The 18,072-nt window shown below is 34.0% G+C and overlaps 1 protein-coding gene across 8 annotated transcripts in view; it reads left to right on the top strand.

Moving 5' to 3' along the window:
• The window catches only part of CNBD1 (cyclic nucleotide binding domain containing 1), a 299,007-nt gene that overhangs the window by 227,932 nt on the left and 53,003 nt on the right, over window positions 1-18,072 (top strand). The window contains exon 12 of one of the 8 annotated variants that reach the window (XR_012065401.1): window positions 4,466-4,655. The exons of 6 other annotated variants lie outside the window; for them this stretch is intronic. Coding sequence is in view for 1 of the 2 variants with exons in the window: in XM_072951722.1 (XP_072807823.1) it covers window positions 9,753-9,784 (32 nt within the window). In the remaining variant the exon portion in view is untranslated. Of the gene's footprint in view, window positions 1-4,465; window positions 4,656-9,752; window positions 9,831-18,072 lie in introns of all 8 variants that reach the window. One more of the 8 variants, XM_072951722.1, reaches the window with a different exon arrangement.

Here is an 18,072-nt window from a genome sequence, read left to right as displayed (position 1 = left end):
CTCTAAACCTAGTGGCTGTTAAGATGAAGAGATAGATCTACGACCTGGGGAGTAAAAAGTGGTAGGATGGTGCAACTCTGTATATGTATAATCAGAAATTCATCATGAAATTTGAATTCAGAAATTTGAAACCCAGAAAATAACCATCTTGTCCTGACATTAAGTATTTTTAAAAAATTTGTTGCATTTACCATTAGCATTCTTTCTTTTATTTTCCCCTGCCTCTCTGTGGTTGAGAAGAAAGTCTAGAGCAATTATTTCTATTCATCTGCTTTTGTCTGTATATCCAAGGCTGCGATGATAGAAATCTACACTTCTTCATACATGATATGTTTTAAGATTTAAGTGTTTTACTTTTCTGGTTACAAGATGGCTACCCGTATGTCAAAATGGGACATATATTCTTAGATATTTACCTTTTTAAATGAAAACATTTAGTTTTGATTTTAGATAATTAAACTGTTTATTCATTTGATTAAGCTGTCTTGATTTAAAAATTTGTTTTGCTCTTTCTCTGCTGACTTAATTAAAAAAAAGACATCAGTTTTTAGTAGGGCTAAAGAAATACATCTATTATTTTCATTACTGCCTTGATGAAGCAAATCAAGGTGAGATATAATTTATTTCCTTTTAAGTAAAGACACTAAACCACCAAATCAATTAATTGAACTAAAGTAAAATGATTTTGTTTTAATACCTTGTTCCCACTTTGCTTGCTAAACATACATTGACAGCTCAGAGTACTTTGCTTAATAATTTCTCACTGAGAATATGATGGTATAAAATTAAATGTATTATTTACACCTGGCATATATGACTATAGACTCTTTCTAGATAATGATTGAACATGATAATAAATAGTTATAAATGAGCTGAAATTAAACATTGTGCAGATACAGTACCTAGTGGTTTGTATGCTTGTGGTATTGGCAAGGAATTCTTTGTCAATTGTATATATATATAGTGGCAATTCTATGGCTTTTGGAATAGTTCTAGAGAAAAGGGAGAGGCATAATGTTTTAAAGTGTGTTATATGTAAATACAATATACTGAATTTTTCATTCATTTAAAAAGCATTTATTGATGTCCTAATATGTGCCAAAGAACATGTAAAAAATGCTATAATCAAGATTTACAAAGTAATGAGCATAGCAGGAGGAATGAATTGCTTTGTATAAAGTAATGGTGCAAAACTTTCATGTGTGTGTGTGTCATTTTAACCCCTTGAGCATCTTATGCCCGCTAGTGATCATTCCCTCCAGAGGCAAGGGAGAGAGGTTATACAGACCTGCAAACAGAGTATTTTCCATACATTTTAGGAGTTCATAGAGGTTAATGAAAGGCAGATAAAACCCCACAGTCTAGTAAAGAAGGGTTATGAGTGAGGACACACTGAGGTGAGCTTAGGCATATTTTCCGCAGTCTCGTTCCTTCGTTAGGGCCTTGAAGTTATGAGATCGAACAACCTTCTTCAATCTTTTGTGAGTTTTTATTGATAGCATGACATGATATTCTTTGTAATCATGTCAATTAACTTTCCTCAAACACCTTATCATTAGTTTTCTATGACTATAGAGTTTTCCTTAAATCATTTAGCAAACTTCTGTTAGACCTGGGATGTTGCCTCCTCTCACTGAAATGTCCATGCTCAGCTTAGAATCAGCTGCTTTGACTCATGACAGCTGACATATTTGTTTTTTACAGTGCTATGTAATTTAGAATGTTATAGCACAAGATAAGGTTGTATTTTTCTTACTAATTAAGTCTTCAAGGGCAAAATAAGTTTTTGCCCTTTAAATCTTCCTTTCTTGTATTTTTCAATAGCAAAAATTACTTTTAATGTTGTTATTGTGGGAAAAATCAACAATATACTACCTAAATAGTAAAAATAAATAGCATATCTAAAACTAGTAAAAATTTATCTTTAAATCTTCTTAATTTCCACTTTGGAAGTAAGCAAACAATTATTTTTCTCTATTTTCTTCAAGACTTTAAGCATATATTTATATGAGTTTATATAGAGAGCTGACCCTTGAGCAGCATGGGTTTGAATTGTGTGGGTCCGCTTATATGTGGATATTTTTCCATAAATATATTGGAAAATATTTTGGAGATTTGCAAACAATTTACAAAAACTTGCAGATGGTATTTATAGCCTAGAAATATTGAAAAAAATAAGAAAAAGTCATTTTAGCAATGTATAAAAATATGTAGACTCTATTTTATCACTTACTGCCATAAAATAAACACAGATCTATATAAAAATTAGAACTTATTAAAAGTTAACACACACAAACCCTTACATGGTGCTATTCACAGTGGAGGGAGGTATAAAGATGCAGTATTCAATCAAAATTGCATAAAATTAACTGTAGTACTTACTGTACTTCTGTAATAATTTTATAGCCACCTCCTGTTACTATGATGGTGAATTCCAGTCTTGCAAATGTCTGCTTAAACTGTCATGTGATACTAATCACCTCCACTTGAACATTTGGTCTTTCCAATAAATTTCTTATCACAGTCAAAATTGCTCTCTCCTGGTTCCTGTGTATTCTTCATCATGTTTAGCACAGTACCGTAAACCTTGAGTAACACATCGTACTCATAAGAAGTGCCACTTGATGCTGGAAGTGCTCCTAAGAAGCAGAGAAAAGCCATGACATGACAAGAAAACGTTGAATTGCTTGATGGGCACCATAGATGGAGAACTGCAATTGAGGTTAACCACTGCTTCAAGATAAATGAGTCCAGCATGGGGACCACTGTAAAAATAAATATATAAAACGTGAAGAAAAAAAAGTGAAGCTGTTGCTGCAGCTATGCCAGCAGGTTTAAAAATCTTGCACTTTTTGCAAACTACCTTTGATCTCGTTTTGAAACTGCAGCTTTGATGTGGGTGCCGGATTGCCGTAAGAAGGTCATGCCTAGGGACTGTAATAGCATTCGAGAAAAAGTGAAGTCAGTGTATGACAACTGAAAGCAAAAGGATGGTGAAGAACCTAAAGATGGAGAATTTCATGCCAACAAAAGATGGTTTGATAATTTTAGAAAGAGGTTTGGTTTAAAAATGTTAATAAGACAGTAGAAGCAACTTCTGCTGACCAAGAGGCAGAAGACGAGTTCCCATATGCTATGAAGAAAATTATTAAGGAGAAAGATTGTCTGCCTGACCAGATTTTTAATACAGATGAAAGTACCCTATTCTGGAAAAAAAAATGCTGCAAAGGACATTTATTTGTAAGGAAGTGAAGTGAGCCCTAGGATTTAAGGCAGGAAGGGATAGGCCAACTTTACTGTTTTGTGCAAATGCAATTGAGTTTATGTTCAGGACTGCTCTTATCTAAAAAGCTGCTAACTTCTGAGCTTTAGAGGGAAAAGAAAACTAGCTGCCAGTTTTTCAGTTGTACAGCAAGAAAGCCTGGACAATGAAACACTTTTTCTGGCCTGGTTCCATCCATGCTTTGTCCCTGAAGTCAGGAAGTACTTTGCCAACAAGGGACTGCCTTTTAAAGTTCTTTTGAGGGGGAGGATGTAGCTCAGTGGTAGGGCACATGCTCAACTAGCACAATGTCCTGGGTTCAATCCCCAGGATCTTCATTCAAAATAAATAAATAAACCTAATTATCTCCCCCCCCGCAATGGGCTAAAATTAATTTAAAAAATAAACTGCAATAAAGTTCTTTTTATATTGGACAATGCCCCTGGCCACACAGAACCCCAAGAGTTCAACACCAAAGGCATCAAATTGATCTAATGGCTCCCAAACACAATGTCCCTAGTTCATCCCTTAGATCAGCAGGTCAAAAGGAACTTTAAGGCTTATTACAATGGACTGCTGACTCTATCGGAGAGACCTTGATAAAACATCATAAAGGTCTGGAAGGCTTACACTACTGAAGATACCATCATTGTTACAGAAAAAACTGAAAGCCATCAAGCCCCAAACAATAAATTCTTGCTGAGAAAACTGTGTCCAGATGTTGTGCATGACTTCATAGGATTTATAATAGACCCAGTGAAGGAAATCCTGACAGAGATTGTGGATAGGGAAAAAAAAAAAAAGCTGGGAGGGTGAAGTGTTTCAAGACACAGATCTTGGAGAAATTCAAGAGCTAATAGACACCACAGCAGAGGAGTAAACGGAAGATAACTTGATGGAGGTAAGTGCTTCTGACCCAGTGCAGAAGAAGACGTAGAAGAAGCAGTGCCAGAAACAAAAATGTGACGTTAGATAGTCCGAAAGAACAGTTTAGATTATTCAAGACTGCTTTTGCCTTTTTTTAATGACATGGACCCTTCTATGATACAGACACTGAAACTAAAGCAGACACTTAAAAAAAAAAAGGATTGGTACCATATAGAAACTTTTTTTTTTTAATGAAAAAGCAAAGAACTCAGAAATTATGATACATTCCTATACATTTATATCGGGTGTGCCTGACTCTCCTCCCTCCACTTCCAGCTCCTCCACCTCTTCTGCCTCTGCCACACCTGAGACAGCAAGACCAACCCTTCCTCATTCTCCTCCTCCTCAGCCTGCTCAACATGAAGACGACAATGATGAAGACCTTTATGATGATCCGCTTCCACTTAACGAATAGTAGATAATCATCCTGCCGTGCAGTTAATGCACGTATCTGTTGCACACATGTGTGAGTGTCTTCATGTGGAAGTATAACTGCACGGCAAGAACTGTATAGGAATTTTTTGTGCCATTATCATTGTCATCACCCAAGTCCTGAGTCTGAAACGTCATGTGTAAGACTTAAAGTGGATAGCCTATTCTTACAGAGGCATAAGGCGAGTGATATTTCATATCATATGAATAACATGTTAGTTTTATTAGTGTTTTATAATTTTACTTTCAAAGAATTACATTCCCTACCGTATGCCTCTCTCTCTCATAATTGGATTGAGTGCGTATCAGCCAATCATCACAGATGAGAGCTTTTTTTTTAAGTAACAATGTTTCCAATACTGTTTTATAAATATGGTTATAATATACTTACTCATGCCAGTAAAATTTTATCATAATTGATCCATTAGTGTTAGGCTAGGCTACCATGAAACAGTCACACCAGGCGGCACTAGATCGCGCCAGCAACCATGAAGCAATCATATTGCTGCTGCTTCGTTACCAACACATGAATCATTATACCTGTAAATAAATGTGAATTTCTTTGTCACATCATCTTTTCATATTTGATGTCCAGGGCTAGTAATACCTACAACATTTACAATATTTTGTATCATATAAGACAATATTGATGGAAGTGCTGACAGGAAATTCATCTTGTAAACAGATGCTATAAACTTAACAGTGTTAATAAGCACATCACTGTAAACGTTTTTTCCCTTATGATTTTCTTAATAACATTTTCTTCTCTCTAGCTTATCTTCCTGCAAGAATAAGGTGTATAATACATATACCATATAGAATATTTGTTAATCAACTCAATGTTAGCAGGAAGGTTTCCCATCAATAAATAGAAGGCTATAAGTATTCAAGGTTTTTGGCAGGGTTCCAAAGTTATATGCAGAATTTTTGACTGCATGGGGGTCAGCACCACTAACTCCTGAATTGTTCAAAGGTCAACTGTATATTCAAAATTTTAAATAGCAACAGAAATTGGTTTTATTAACATAAATTATACATATTGTTCTTCCATTTTTCTTTCTTAGTGATACATGTAGAATGTCTTACCTTCTTTGTATATATGGGTCTAATATATTCCTTAGAAATTTCTAGTGTATGTATCATTGTATGGATGAACTGTAATTCATTTTGATACTCTTTTATGTCTGAAAATTGATTATTCATGAAATTTTGCTTTGAAAAATGATCCTGATATAAGCACTCTTATAATTACATTCTATATACATTTATATTTCCACAGGCGCAACCTAGAAGTGGTTACTTAACTATACCACACGCACATCACTTAGCTATACTGCATGCACATTATAAATTTTGTATATCCTGCCAAATTTTATACAAAGGGGCACCGCCAAATTATACTCCACCAGCAGAGTATTCAAATCCCTGTTCCCCCACAGCAGCATGGAATACATAATTTTTTCAGACTACGCTCATCGGATACCTTAAAATGATTCTCATTATCCCTGGATTACCAATTTGTGAACTTGCCTGCTCACTAAAAATTAATTTTTAACCCCAAATCAATACCCTTGTGCTTCCTGAAGACATGCTCAGAATAGTGAAAAATTTGAACCATGCAACATGCACTTTCCCAGCTGAGGAAAAATGAAAGAATTCTCAATTCTCATACTGCAAATAAGTATGATGTTTGTCATCTGTTTAGTGCCGCATTTTCCATATTCTGTGTTTGTTGGCGATTTTGCCGTTTATAATGGCATGGTGCTGAAGGGCCGTCTGGTGTTCCCAAGTGCAAGGAAGCAGTGATGTGCCTTAGAGAGGTAATAACTGAGTTAGATCAGCTTCCATCAGGCATGAGGTATAGTGCTGTTGGCTGTGAGTTCAATGTTAATGAATCAGTCAATAGTATTCATTAAATAAGATGTCTTTAAACAGAAACACCCTTAAAACAATCTTATGTATTGATCAGTTGATGGAAATGTTGTGACTAGAGGTTTACAGAAATCTAACCTTGCGATCCTTTGGGGAATAATAGTTCAGTTTTTGTGGCAACTTTATAGAACATAAATACTGCGAATAATAAGAATCAACTGTATATCATTTTGATTTGCGTTTCCTTATGTATTAATGTCGTAAAACTTCTTTTATATATTTATTTGATATTTGCATTTCTCTATTACCGATTTATAGCTCTTGTTACTTTCATTACATTGCCCCTTTTCACCAATTCATATGTTTTCCTTATATTAGTAGTAACGGCAGTTTATCTGTTTTATATATTGGAAATATTCTCCCCAGTTCATCCATTGTTGCTTTTCAGATATTTCAAACACCCCTTTTTATTAATGTGATGGAAGGTATCCCCTCCATTTACTTTATCGCTGGGCTTCTTGGCTTTGTGTCTAATGTGCTATATAGGTTTTTTTTTATTGTTTTTACTAGTTCTTTGAATTATTCAGAACTTCTTTTCATACAATGAAGGGATCATTTCTATCTCCAACAATCATATATGGCTAATTGTCCTAACATTGTGTATTTAATAGCCCATTATTTTATCATTGGTTTTAGATGCAATTTTTTTTAAATCTGTTTTTTTTTTGTCTGATTCTGAACTCATTTACTTGGTTTGTTGCTTTCTTATTGGAAATGGAAAGGTTATCATGCTGTTTTAATTACTCTTATTTGATAGTACAATTTTATATTTGTCAGGGCCACTTCTGTCCAACTTTTTTCCTTTTCTACATATTTTTATTTATTCTTGTGCATTACTTCTGCCAGAGCTGCAAACTTCATTTACCCTAGAATTGAGCAGGCAATGTTAATAATATCTGGATAAATCAGGGGAGTAAACTGTATAGAAGTGTTGGCATAATTCCTTCAGTGTACCCACTTTCCTAGTTGTGTGTATCACTTCATCTATCACCTTGATCCAATGCCATTAGAAAGCCAAATCATTATTTGTTTTGTTAAGAGTGAAATCTGTGTGAAAAAAATCATATTCAAACACTATTTTGCCTGTGCTGGGAAATACAGACGAAACATAACTTTGCCACAAAACCGAGTTTACCTCTATGGTTTATGTAGTTTACCAGACAGTTCATGACAACAAACAACTTATCTCTGTCTGGACTAGTGTTGAAGGTATAGTGAAATTACATTTTACATTTATAGTCTTCAGAATTCCACGTAGATTTCCTTCCTTGTTTTGAAATATAGAATAACCTCATGAATTTACGTGTGGTCATGGCTTCAGTTATGCTATCATCATAAATTGATGATTGAGCTATAATCTTCAATATCCTCTAAGCTTTTAGATGCCAGTATCTTTACATTATGGTCTGCGTTATACCTGTGCTATAGGCAGACTCCTTTCTGCAAATATTCCCTTGTTATATCCCTGAATTTGGAATATTTTTATATCTTCTTAAATATCTATTTCCTGGAGACATCTAAATATTATTATGTATGGATTTTGTTAGTTAAGCTTTTTAAGAATTAAACTTTTTTTTTAAATTTCTGGAACTACCTTGTTTTATCCCTATGTGTTGACATATCCTGGGCACTCTTTTTTCAGAGAAAACAGACCTCCAGAGAAAGTAGAAATCCCCTAGCTCTGTGTGAGTTTATTTGTGGGCCTGCTTTCTGACCTGTATCGAAAATGTAATACACACTTTCTATACCTGCTTGAGTTGAATGTAGTTAAAATGCATTAAGTGTACATTCTGATGATCCCTCTCAATTTTAAAAAAATGTTATTCAACATATTTTTACTCTCAACTGCATACATTTCCATAAAACTGCAGATTTCTTTACATAATCCATCTTTCTTTAAACCTGATTCCACCTCCCTCTATTGTATTTCAAGCATGCCTTTCATCACTCCAGGTCTCAGGGAGACATATTCAGTTGTACATAATTCCTCTGTCTTGGAAATTTAAATTTACCATGTCACCCATGTCGGAACATGAAGTGGTAAACATATTTTGCCCAAAGGCTCCTACTTGCCTTTCTTAAAGTTTTTTCCCTATAACTTATTGGCCTTTAGCTCTATTGTTAATATCCCTTTAGACCAAGAATAGCAGTAAATCTAAAACAAGCTTTCAGATTTTACTGCTGGAACTTTCAAACACACCTAATCTCCTGCAAGGAGAAAATTGTTCCCTTAGTGGGATATTTTTTCTGCTTGTCAGATTGTTATTCTTCAATGATTAATTCTTTAATAAAATCGAGGGGATTCTTCCTCACCTAGAGGTTAAAGATACTAAAATCAAATTAGTTATTTCCATTTATTTGTTTATTATAATGGAACAAATATATCTGTTCATTTTCTTTTCATGCCTCTGTTTAATTACTTCACTAGTGTAACCTGTGATGATTCAATAGACAAGTGCTATTTTTGTTATTATTGGTGTTTCTTCTATGTATAAATATAATTCATGGAAATTAAACAAACAAGGATTTTAAAGTAGCTGCCAGATATGCCCTGGTCCTAAGGATGCTAGGAGTAAGGAAGTCTGTGTCCTAAGGCAACATCAGCCTTAGGCACTTATGTGGGTGGGTGAAATGAGTTCAGAGTCACTTGTACACTCTTCCTGATACCCTTCCCAGCTGTCCTCAGTGCCTCCCATCTCTTCAATCTGTGAATTTTGTGAGAGACATTCACTTACTGAGATATAAACTTATCTAGAGGAATATAGTATGATTCTGTGTTTTAGAGCTTTGACTCTGGAATGAGCCTGCTAGATTCCAAACCGTAGACCCACACTTACATTCTGGGCTCTCTTGGATAATTTATGAAGCCACTTTATAGCTCCTGTGCCAAAGATTCAGTCATGGAAGGAAGAGTGTTATTTAAATATTTAACAATTTGTGGAGCCCAACCCTGATCCCTTGAGAAGAAAGCGCTCAGGGCAGGGTCTGGAAGGATCTCTGATGTTCCAGTCACCACGGATTTCGTAGTGGGAGATTGTAGAATGTGGGGCAGCTCAGGTGCTTGTGGACTGCCTCACAGGGTGCTTTAACAGTGATTATTCAAATCAGTTGGTGAGGAAACATTTCAATGTTGTCATTAGTTCAGCTGAACTGGAGAAACTATCACTGACATTCATTATTTACATCAAATCTTTTCCAGATACATTTTTTTCCAAAGGAGAAGAGCAATGATGTCAGAAAAGGCTAGAATGAAAGACATAATCAGATCCATTGGAAGGTAGAAGAGAATTGGAGCCCCTAACGCATGAATGGTCTACTTCCAGACTAGTATTTGGTGGTCGTGGCACCAGTGACATCACCTTCTGTAGATGGCCCCTGTGGCAAGATCCTGGTTTACCCTAACTTCTTTGTCTTTGCCTGATGTGATTCTCTGGGATGCTGAGGGGTTTTTATGAGCTACCGTTTTCCCTTCCACTACAATGCTTTCCTGTTTAAGCTAAGATTTAATTTCTCTGGTTTAGAGCTGAGAACGCTGTTAGAGAATCTGGTACCAGGACTGGATTACTGGCAGTGATACACCCTAACATGTACCATTGATTTGCTCAAGGATTCTATCATTCCTGGGTAGAAAATTAATGCTTTTGCTATATTTGGTTAAATTATGAGTTGTTGTACATATGCAATAAGAGCAGTGTCTTCAGGGATTGTTAGGAAAGCATCAGGATGTTGCAATGTGCTGATGGATTAATTCTTAAGGCCATCAGATTATTTTTCAAGAAAAGACAAGCTGAAGCCTCTCTGGACGCAAGGAATAAAGAAAAGACAGTTTTACAATAAACATTTCCCCCCATTGAGTTGTCATCCAAATTGACTGAAATACTTATAATTTGATTATTTTTATTGTTGGCAAGTACACTGTAATCCAACTCAAATGTCTGAAATATGAGGCAGCAAGATAGACTCCTTAGAGGTTAAGATTAGATAAAAGATAAATCTGAACTCTGAAGCTTCTTTCAAGTACCTCTAGTTAATCCAGTGGTTTCAACTTTGGCTGCACACTGCTTCTTAAAAAATTAATGATGCTTTGTTTCCAGCCCCTGAAATTCTTATTTAATTAAATTTTCTTAGAATATGATTTGAGCATCGTTTTTTTGAAAAAGTTCCCTAGGTAATTCTTGAAGAATAATCCTTTATCATTGAAGAAGTCTCTGGAATGTAGCCTGGAAGACAGAATCATATTCCAAGTTTTGATTTATCTCAGTTTGAATCTATTAATTTGTGAACTACAGGGTGCTTAGTGCATAAAGGCTTGCTGTGAGGAAACATATTCCCCCATCCAAAAACTGCCCATAAATATAATTTTTGGGTGTGATTTCCAGCCAACTCAATAAACCTAAAACAAATACATTGGAAACTTACTGAGGTTTTAAAGGTAATTACATTGAAATAAAATAAGGCTTTTATGTTCTATATTCTTATTCCTCTGACAATTAAATGAAATTTTGGATATAAATTATCAAGCACAATGCCTCACACAATGAAGGCCCTTGCTGAAGGAAAGTATTTTTTTTAAATTATTATTATTATCACTATTATTATTATTTATTTTTTTTCCTCCTCCTTCTCCAACTATGATTGAGGGGGGAAGGCCATGTGTTTACCAAGTAAATCCAGTGAATAACTCGGCCACAATTTTCAGGTGTATTTTTTATATGCTCCAGCTCATGTGATTTGTGTTTTCACAGCTCTTTTGGGTCCCTGGATGCATTTCACCCAAGGGAAAATTTGTTGTCAATAGTGAGTAGGGCAAACGACCCGGTCTCTGAAAACCACCTGCTCAAACCCCCACGATATGATTCATTCACAGTACAAATAGCACTATTTCAACTGTAAACGGTCATGATTTATTGGCTAGGTTTTTTTTGTTTTGTTTTGGTTTTTGTTTGTTTGTTTGTTTTGTTTGTAGTACATAACTCAAATGTTCAGCTCAACCAAGGGCCTCATTAGGGAGTGGACTGCTGCCAGCTTTCTGGTGGTGGATCCAGTACAAAACCTTCTGGCACAAGGCCAGCATCAGGGAGGGTATTTGATCAAGAGGGACACAGGACAAGGCTCTGGTGGAAAGGTTTTATGTCAAGATGTAGAGATGAGTCTGGGAGAGGGTGGGGGCAGAGTAGCAAGCTTGAGAGAAACATTGTCAGAGTACGGAATGCATCCATCTCCTTTGATTCTGTTATAATATCGCACATGTATCTGGCATGTATTTAGCAATCATTTACTAATGGTTTACTATTGCCTAAGACAAGGTTACAGGTTTTCTTACATTTTGATTTTTGTGAGGTACCTAAATGAGTAAACAACTGCATGGTTGCTGTTCTGAAACACTAACACATGGGAGGAATAACGCAAGGGAGACATCACATGAGTTACTCATACTGTGTGTCTCTTGGAAACGCCATCCTTGAGATATGAGGATATATTTGGCATGAAATGTGACTAACAGTATCAATGGCAGAAGGAAGAACTACAATTAATATTCTGACCAATGTGTGTCACTATTTCAGATACTCTGAAACAATTTCAGGTTCTACTATGATTCACATTAGAAATACTGGAATTGTTGACATCTGTTTCACCAGTGAAAATTTTAGCTCTGGTAAACACCAAGCATCTATTATCTGACAATACTTGATGAGTATTTAGAGAGATTAATCCATTAGTGACAACATAAAATCCCTGCACATTTGCACCTTACTTTTAATATGTTTCTCTGTGGACGTTCTTTTAACATTCATCAAACTGCAAAAATGTTGAGAGCTGGTATCATTGGAAATATACCTTCTTTTAATTAAACAATCATAAAATCAAGAGGAATTTTAGAAGACCATTTTTTAATGACTTCTATCCAAATATGTCATCTAAACTCTTGATTCCAACTTTTGCTCAAGAATGGGAAACTTTTTTAATGTAAAATATTTTATAAACATCTATAATATAATATTATTATTATTAACTATCAATTGACCAAATGCCTAATAACAAAAAGCTACTATGAATTCAATAACAATTTCAGTGATTTTGTATCAGAATAAATTCTTGAAGCTTTAAAAAAATTATCTAAAAATATACTCACTCACTAAGATAGTATTTAGTTTATATATGGATTTCCATGACACCAATGACATCATCTTGGCTATACGTGGTCCACAGACCCAGACTGAGAAAGGGTATAAGTTAGATGTTTAAAACACCACCTAAGCCCTTTGTTGACCTCTCCCAGTTATTTACAACACCTATCGAATTCTTCAGAGGTTATCAATATTCTCACTGGTGATTCTGTGGTGAAATTTTGCTCATTTTTAAGCTTTATATAAGAAAATACAGGGCATAGTTTAGTATATGGCTTCTTTTGCTCAATATTGTGTTTACAAGATTCATTCGTGTTGTTCCTTAGATCAGTATTTTGTTTATTTTTATTGCTGAATGATATCCTCTTATACAATTTACTCTACTTTTTGAAATAAATTATATTGTTGATAGATATTGTTAAGGATATTGGTATTGTTTGTAATTTGGGTCTATTATGAAAAAATACTCCTGTGAACATTCCAACATTCTAGTAAATGCCTTTTATTGCACATACTTTAAGTAGCCCTATTTCTTGGAATTAAAGTTTTAATCATAGTTTATGCATATGTTCAATTTTAGCAAATACTGAGAAATAATCTTTTAAATTGCTATGTACAAATTTTCACCTTATCTATCAGTCTATAAGAGTTTTCATTACTCCCAATCCTTGCCAACTCTTGGTATTTTCTGTCTTTTTCTTTTCAGCAATTTGGATAGGAAATAAAGTTATCTCTTTGTAGTTTCAGTTTGCATAATGTTGAATAATAATAAGGTTAAGCAATGTTCAAATATATTCATTTGTGATTTGGATATTGTCTTTGGTATTCATTTCCTCATTTGAATATTGGCTGTCCCACATTTTTTATTGAATTATAGATTTTTCAGTAAATTATATATGTGAGAGATGTATGTATTGTGTATGTTCTTTTCCACTTCTTGGCTTAAATTTTCTATTAATGAATGTCTTTTAATGTTTTAATTAGACGTGAAGTTTTTAATTTTTAATGCAGTTCAGCTTGTCATTTTCCCCATGTAGAGTGTTATTTATATTCTTTCAAGAAAATTCTTGTCTCCCTCATATTCTTGAAGATGGTTTCCCACATTGTCTTGTAGGTATTTTTCTTTATTTTATCAACTTCCCCTTTCAGTTCTATAATAGTCTTTAAAATTTTTGTTTCTTTTTAGTTTGAATTCCTGGTAATTATCTCTTCAAGTATTGCTTCTACTTCATTGTCTCTTTTCTTTGTGATATTATAATTCTTTGTATGTTAGACGTTTTCATAAGTTTTTTCTCTGTATTTTATTTCCATGCTTCAAGCTGAGCATTTTCTTCTGAGCTGTCTCTAATTCATTAATCCCCTGTTTCTTATCTTATTAATCCCACCTATCAAGTCTTTAATTTATTTTATTGTTAGTTTTATAATTACCTTTTGATTTTTATTAGCAGATACTAGCTAACTACTAAAATTCCCTACACTAAGATGTATTTTCATAAACCAACGAATCAAAGTTACTATAAAGTCCTTATAAATTTTAACATCTAGATCACCTTTGTGAATCTCTATTTTTCTCTTTTTCTGTTTTATTTATATTGATCTTGTGTTCTGATAGCCTGGCAATACATGATTAAATCCTAATTACTGTGTAAAAATAACGCAGGGATAATTTTCATGTCTGATGATCTTATCTTTCTCATAGACACATACTTTTGCATATTTCTGGCTTATCTTCTGAAATGCAGTATGGATACTGATCTAATTTAAAGATGAGTTTGAGTTTTTTAAGGGCTGGTCTATTTCAGGTATGCCCTTACACCTTGAGTATAGCCTTCCAGGATCTGGTGTAATCAGGCTTCTTAATTGGCCCTGAGCTTCGCTTCTGCCCTTCCCTTCACCGTAAGACTGCCAAAGCTCGACATAGCCTCTCAGGCTCAAACACCAGTTTTGCCTGATTCTCAGCCTCTAGGCTTTCCCTTGCTTAGCAAACAGCAGATATCAGGAAAGAAAAAATGGCACCAAGAGACCATCTTATTTTAGCATTTTCCCTTCTCCTTGAGGTTTTCTCCCCTCAAATCTTGGTTGTCTTGGTAATTTTTCTGATGCCTCCAAAAAGATTTAATGTGTTTTACTCAGCTCTTCTAGTTGTTTCTGTTGGTCTGACACAAGCTAATCCATCATTAAACAAAAGCAAAGTTCCAAATATAACATATTTTTGATAGATTTGCAATGGCTTTTTCTATAAGAATCTGAAGAAACAATAACTTTCCATTTACATGAGGTTACAACTGTCTTCTCTAACTAAATCACATCAATTAATTTTATTTTTTCTCATAAGGGATTGTTTCTAGTTAGCACTGTCTTTGCCAGATCTCTTCCTGATTTACTCCCATTGGGAAATATAGGGCCCACTATTGACCATGCACTTTTAGTGAATCCCTTACTAATACAAAAATAACAGAATTCTGACTCCTACTACTTATGCTTGAGATTGTTTAATTGAAATGCCTTTCTGAATCCTTTCCAAGGGCTTTGGGCTAGTCTTCTCTTTGTATTCTGCTTCCAGCATATTTATTATAGGATTTTTCATATTTTATTTTATTTATTTTAATTACTTATCTCTCTCTACCACTAGAGTTTATGGCTATCCAAGGTCATAGCTATGTTTTATTCTTATTTCTGGCACATAGCTAAACCTAAACATGTTTACTGAATGAATAAATACCAGAATTTCTTACAGCTCCATGTCTAACTTGTGATTCACTAAAAGACCAATTCTTTTTCCTTCTGTAGCTAAGCTCAGGCATATGACAGGCAGGTTACTCTAGATTAAATATATTTTTATTTAATTCACACATACTACAAAATTCTCATAAACATTGTACCATTACCAAAAGATGTTGGTCTATACCAATCAAATAAGTTGTTTTTAAAAATATATTAATAAACACAGAGTGAATAATAAGCCACTCACCAGAAGCTGATTTATTCAAGTTTTACTGATGAGAATTTACCAATAATTTTTTAGATTTCTCCTGACATGTCTCATATGTTCTTTTTCTCATTAGATACTTTTACATACATTTCTATAATAATTGTAATAAATCATCACTGTTTTCTGAATTCCCAGCAAGTTATGTGTACTGAAATATTCCCTGTAAATTAGTTGAATTTTTCCATTAATATAACCATAGCAGTAATGTGGTAAATGCTATCTTAATGACATTAAAATGCAATTTTTCCATAAATACTAAGATGTGTGGCCACAAAGTAAGTAGAACTCTAAACAATAGTGTTCAAATAGTATGCAGTTTTCAGAAACAGATGGTTTTGATTGTATAGGAAAGGATTTGAGACAAGTTTTTTTGTTTCTCTCTCATTATTCCAATTGAATGAAATTTTGTGAGAATTACTTCAACATTCACTAATGCTTTTTGGGCATAAATCCACTGAATTAATTAGAGGTAACTTCAATGTCTTACATTTACAATACAAACATGTTCAGAAGGTTTAAATAACTTGAGATACTTTTTGAGTTTAAATTGAGATACCTATAGCCTTCATTTTGTCCACTTTGGCAAATTGGGAAAATGACATTTATATTCACTGTTTTCTTAAAAGTATAATGACTATTATCTTATAACTTCCCAGTTCCTCTGATATACCATGTTATTTTCTATGTGCTCCTTTTAAATATTAAAAGTAGGATGAAGTGACATCTGTGTTTAAAGAAAAATATAAGATGAACAAAAGCAAAACAGTTCATACTGTATCAACATCACGTCTGGTCAATGAATATGACTAGGATTCTGCTCTCAAATGTTAGACAAAAGGGAAAGATGTGCCTAAAATGCACAAGTAAGTTTGTTACCAAGTCCAAACTTGTTCTGCTAACTGCAGGACAGACCAATAAATCAGGAGATGGGGTGCTGGGGCAAGGAATGATGAGAAGCCTTCCGGCAGGCTGAGAAGATGGGGGACTCATGTCCTAGAGAGTCATTTACCCAAGTCAGAATGTTGATGACTAGTTGTTGCAGTTCTTGAAACTTCTCCTAGAGTCTAGCTATATATTGATAAAGGTTTCTTCTACTAGTTGTTGCAGTTCTTGAAACTTCTCCTAGAGTCTAGCTATATATTGATAAAGGTTTCTTCTATTTCTCCCCACTTCTGTTTAGTACAACAATTAATGGACATTCTATATTCCTGTCTAAATAACAAGAAATGAGAGTTCAGTTTCTCATCATGAGGATGACCATTTACGTAAACCTCCTGCTAAAAGAGCTGTAAAAAGCTACATGAAGTTGTTTTTTAAATGGATAATTGGGCATAAAAGAGTTTCAGTATTTTACATTATCTAGCATGTGGTTAACTGTAGTAGTATTTATTAAATTAGTAAGTCAAGAATAATATATATTTTCATCTCTAGGGCACAATTATTTTTTAAAAATAAGAAATATATAAGTATGAAACTAATAAAATAAATACACTAGAAATGGATAATACAAAAATAATTCAAATAAGACAAATGGAGAAGATTTAAAAATATAACCTGAGGGAAATAAATGGAAAGCAAATAGTAAAAAAAAAAAGAAAAGAAAAGAAAAGAAAAGTCTGACTATATACTGGTTGCAAGAAACAGAAATAACATAGATACAATGAAAGAAAAAATGTTAGAAAAAATCTATCAGGTGAACTGTAACAACAAAGTGCATACACAAAAATAAAGACAAAAATAACTTTCAGGAGAAAAACTTTACTAAAGTTAAATTAAAACATTTTCTAATTATATATGTTCTCAGTAATGTATAACAATTAAAATTTGTGTATTGGTAACAATATAGTTTCAAATCAAATTTTAAAATTTGACAAAATAACTAAAAGAAACCCTCAAATCTATATAATTTTAGGATATAATATACCTCTTGAAATATAAGTAAAGTAAGGGGATAAAAATCAGCAAAAATGATAGAGTAAGGACCTTCAAAATTCTCTTTCATAAAAGCAATAAGAAAAATTCTGCAAATTTGTGAAAATCAACTTTTTTTCAGTTTGCTGAAAATTAACCAAATGCATATAAGCAACCTGGGGAGCATTTAAGTAATACAGCTGACTTTCAGTAAGACCAGTGAGCTTTGTGGCATTTGCCTTCTATTCAGCTCTGCCGTAGCCTTGGAAACCAACAGTCCACCAACATGGTGAAAACTGGAAGTCTGGCAGCTGCTGAGAGGCTAGAACAGGGTTGCTTCTCTCCCAGAGAAGTGTAATTCTTTGACCTGTCCTGTGATTCTTGGGAAGACTCAATGTGAGTGAAAGTTTGTTTTTATGTGACATGGCTCAGCTCACCAGTGTAAAACTTTTTCCCAGATGTGTCTTTTAAAAACACAGTTTAACCTA

Source organism: Vicugna pacos, chromosome 29, assembly GCF_048564905.1.
Source record: "Vicugna pacos chromosome 29, VicPac4, whole genome shotgun sequence".
Taxonomy (NCBI): domain Eukaryota; kingdom Metazoa; phylum Chordata; class Mammalia; order Artiodactyla; family Camelidae; genus Vicugna; species Vicugna pacos.
The sequence above is the reverse complement of the archived record's forward strand: the minus strand, read 5'-3'. Positions and strand labels throughout refer to the sequence as shown.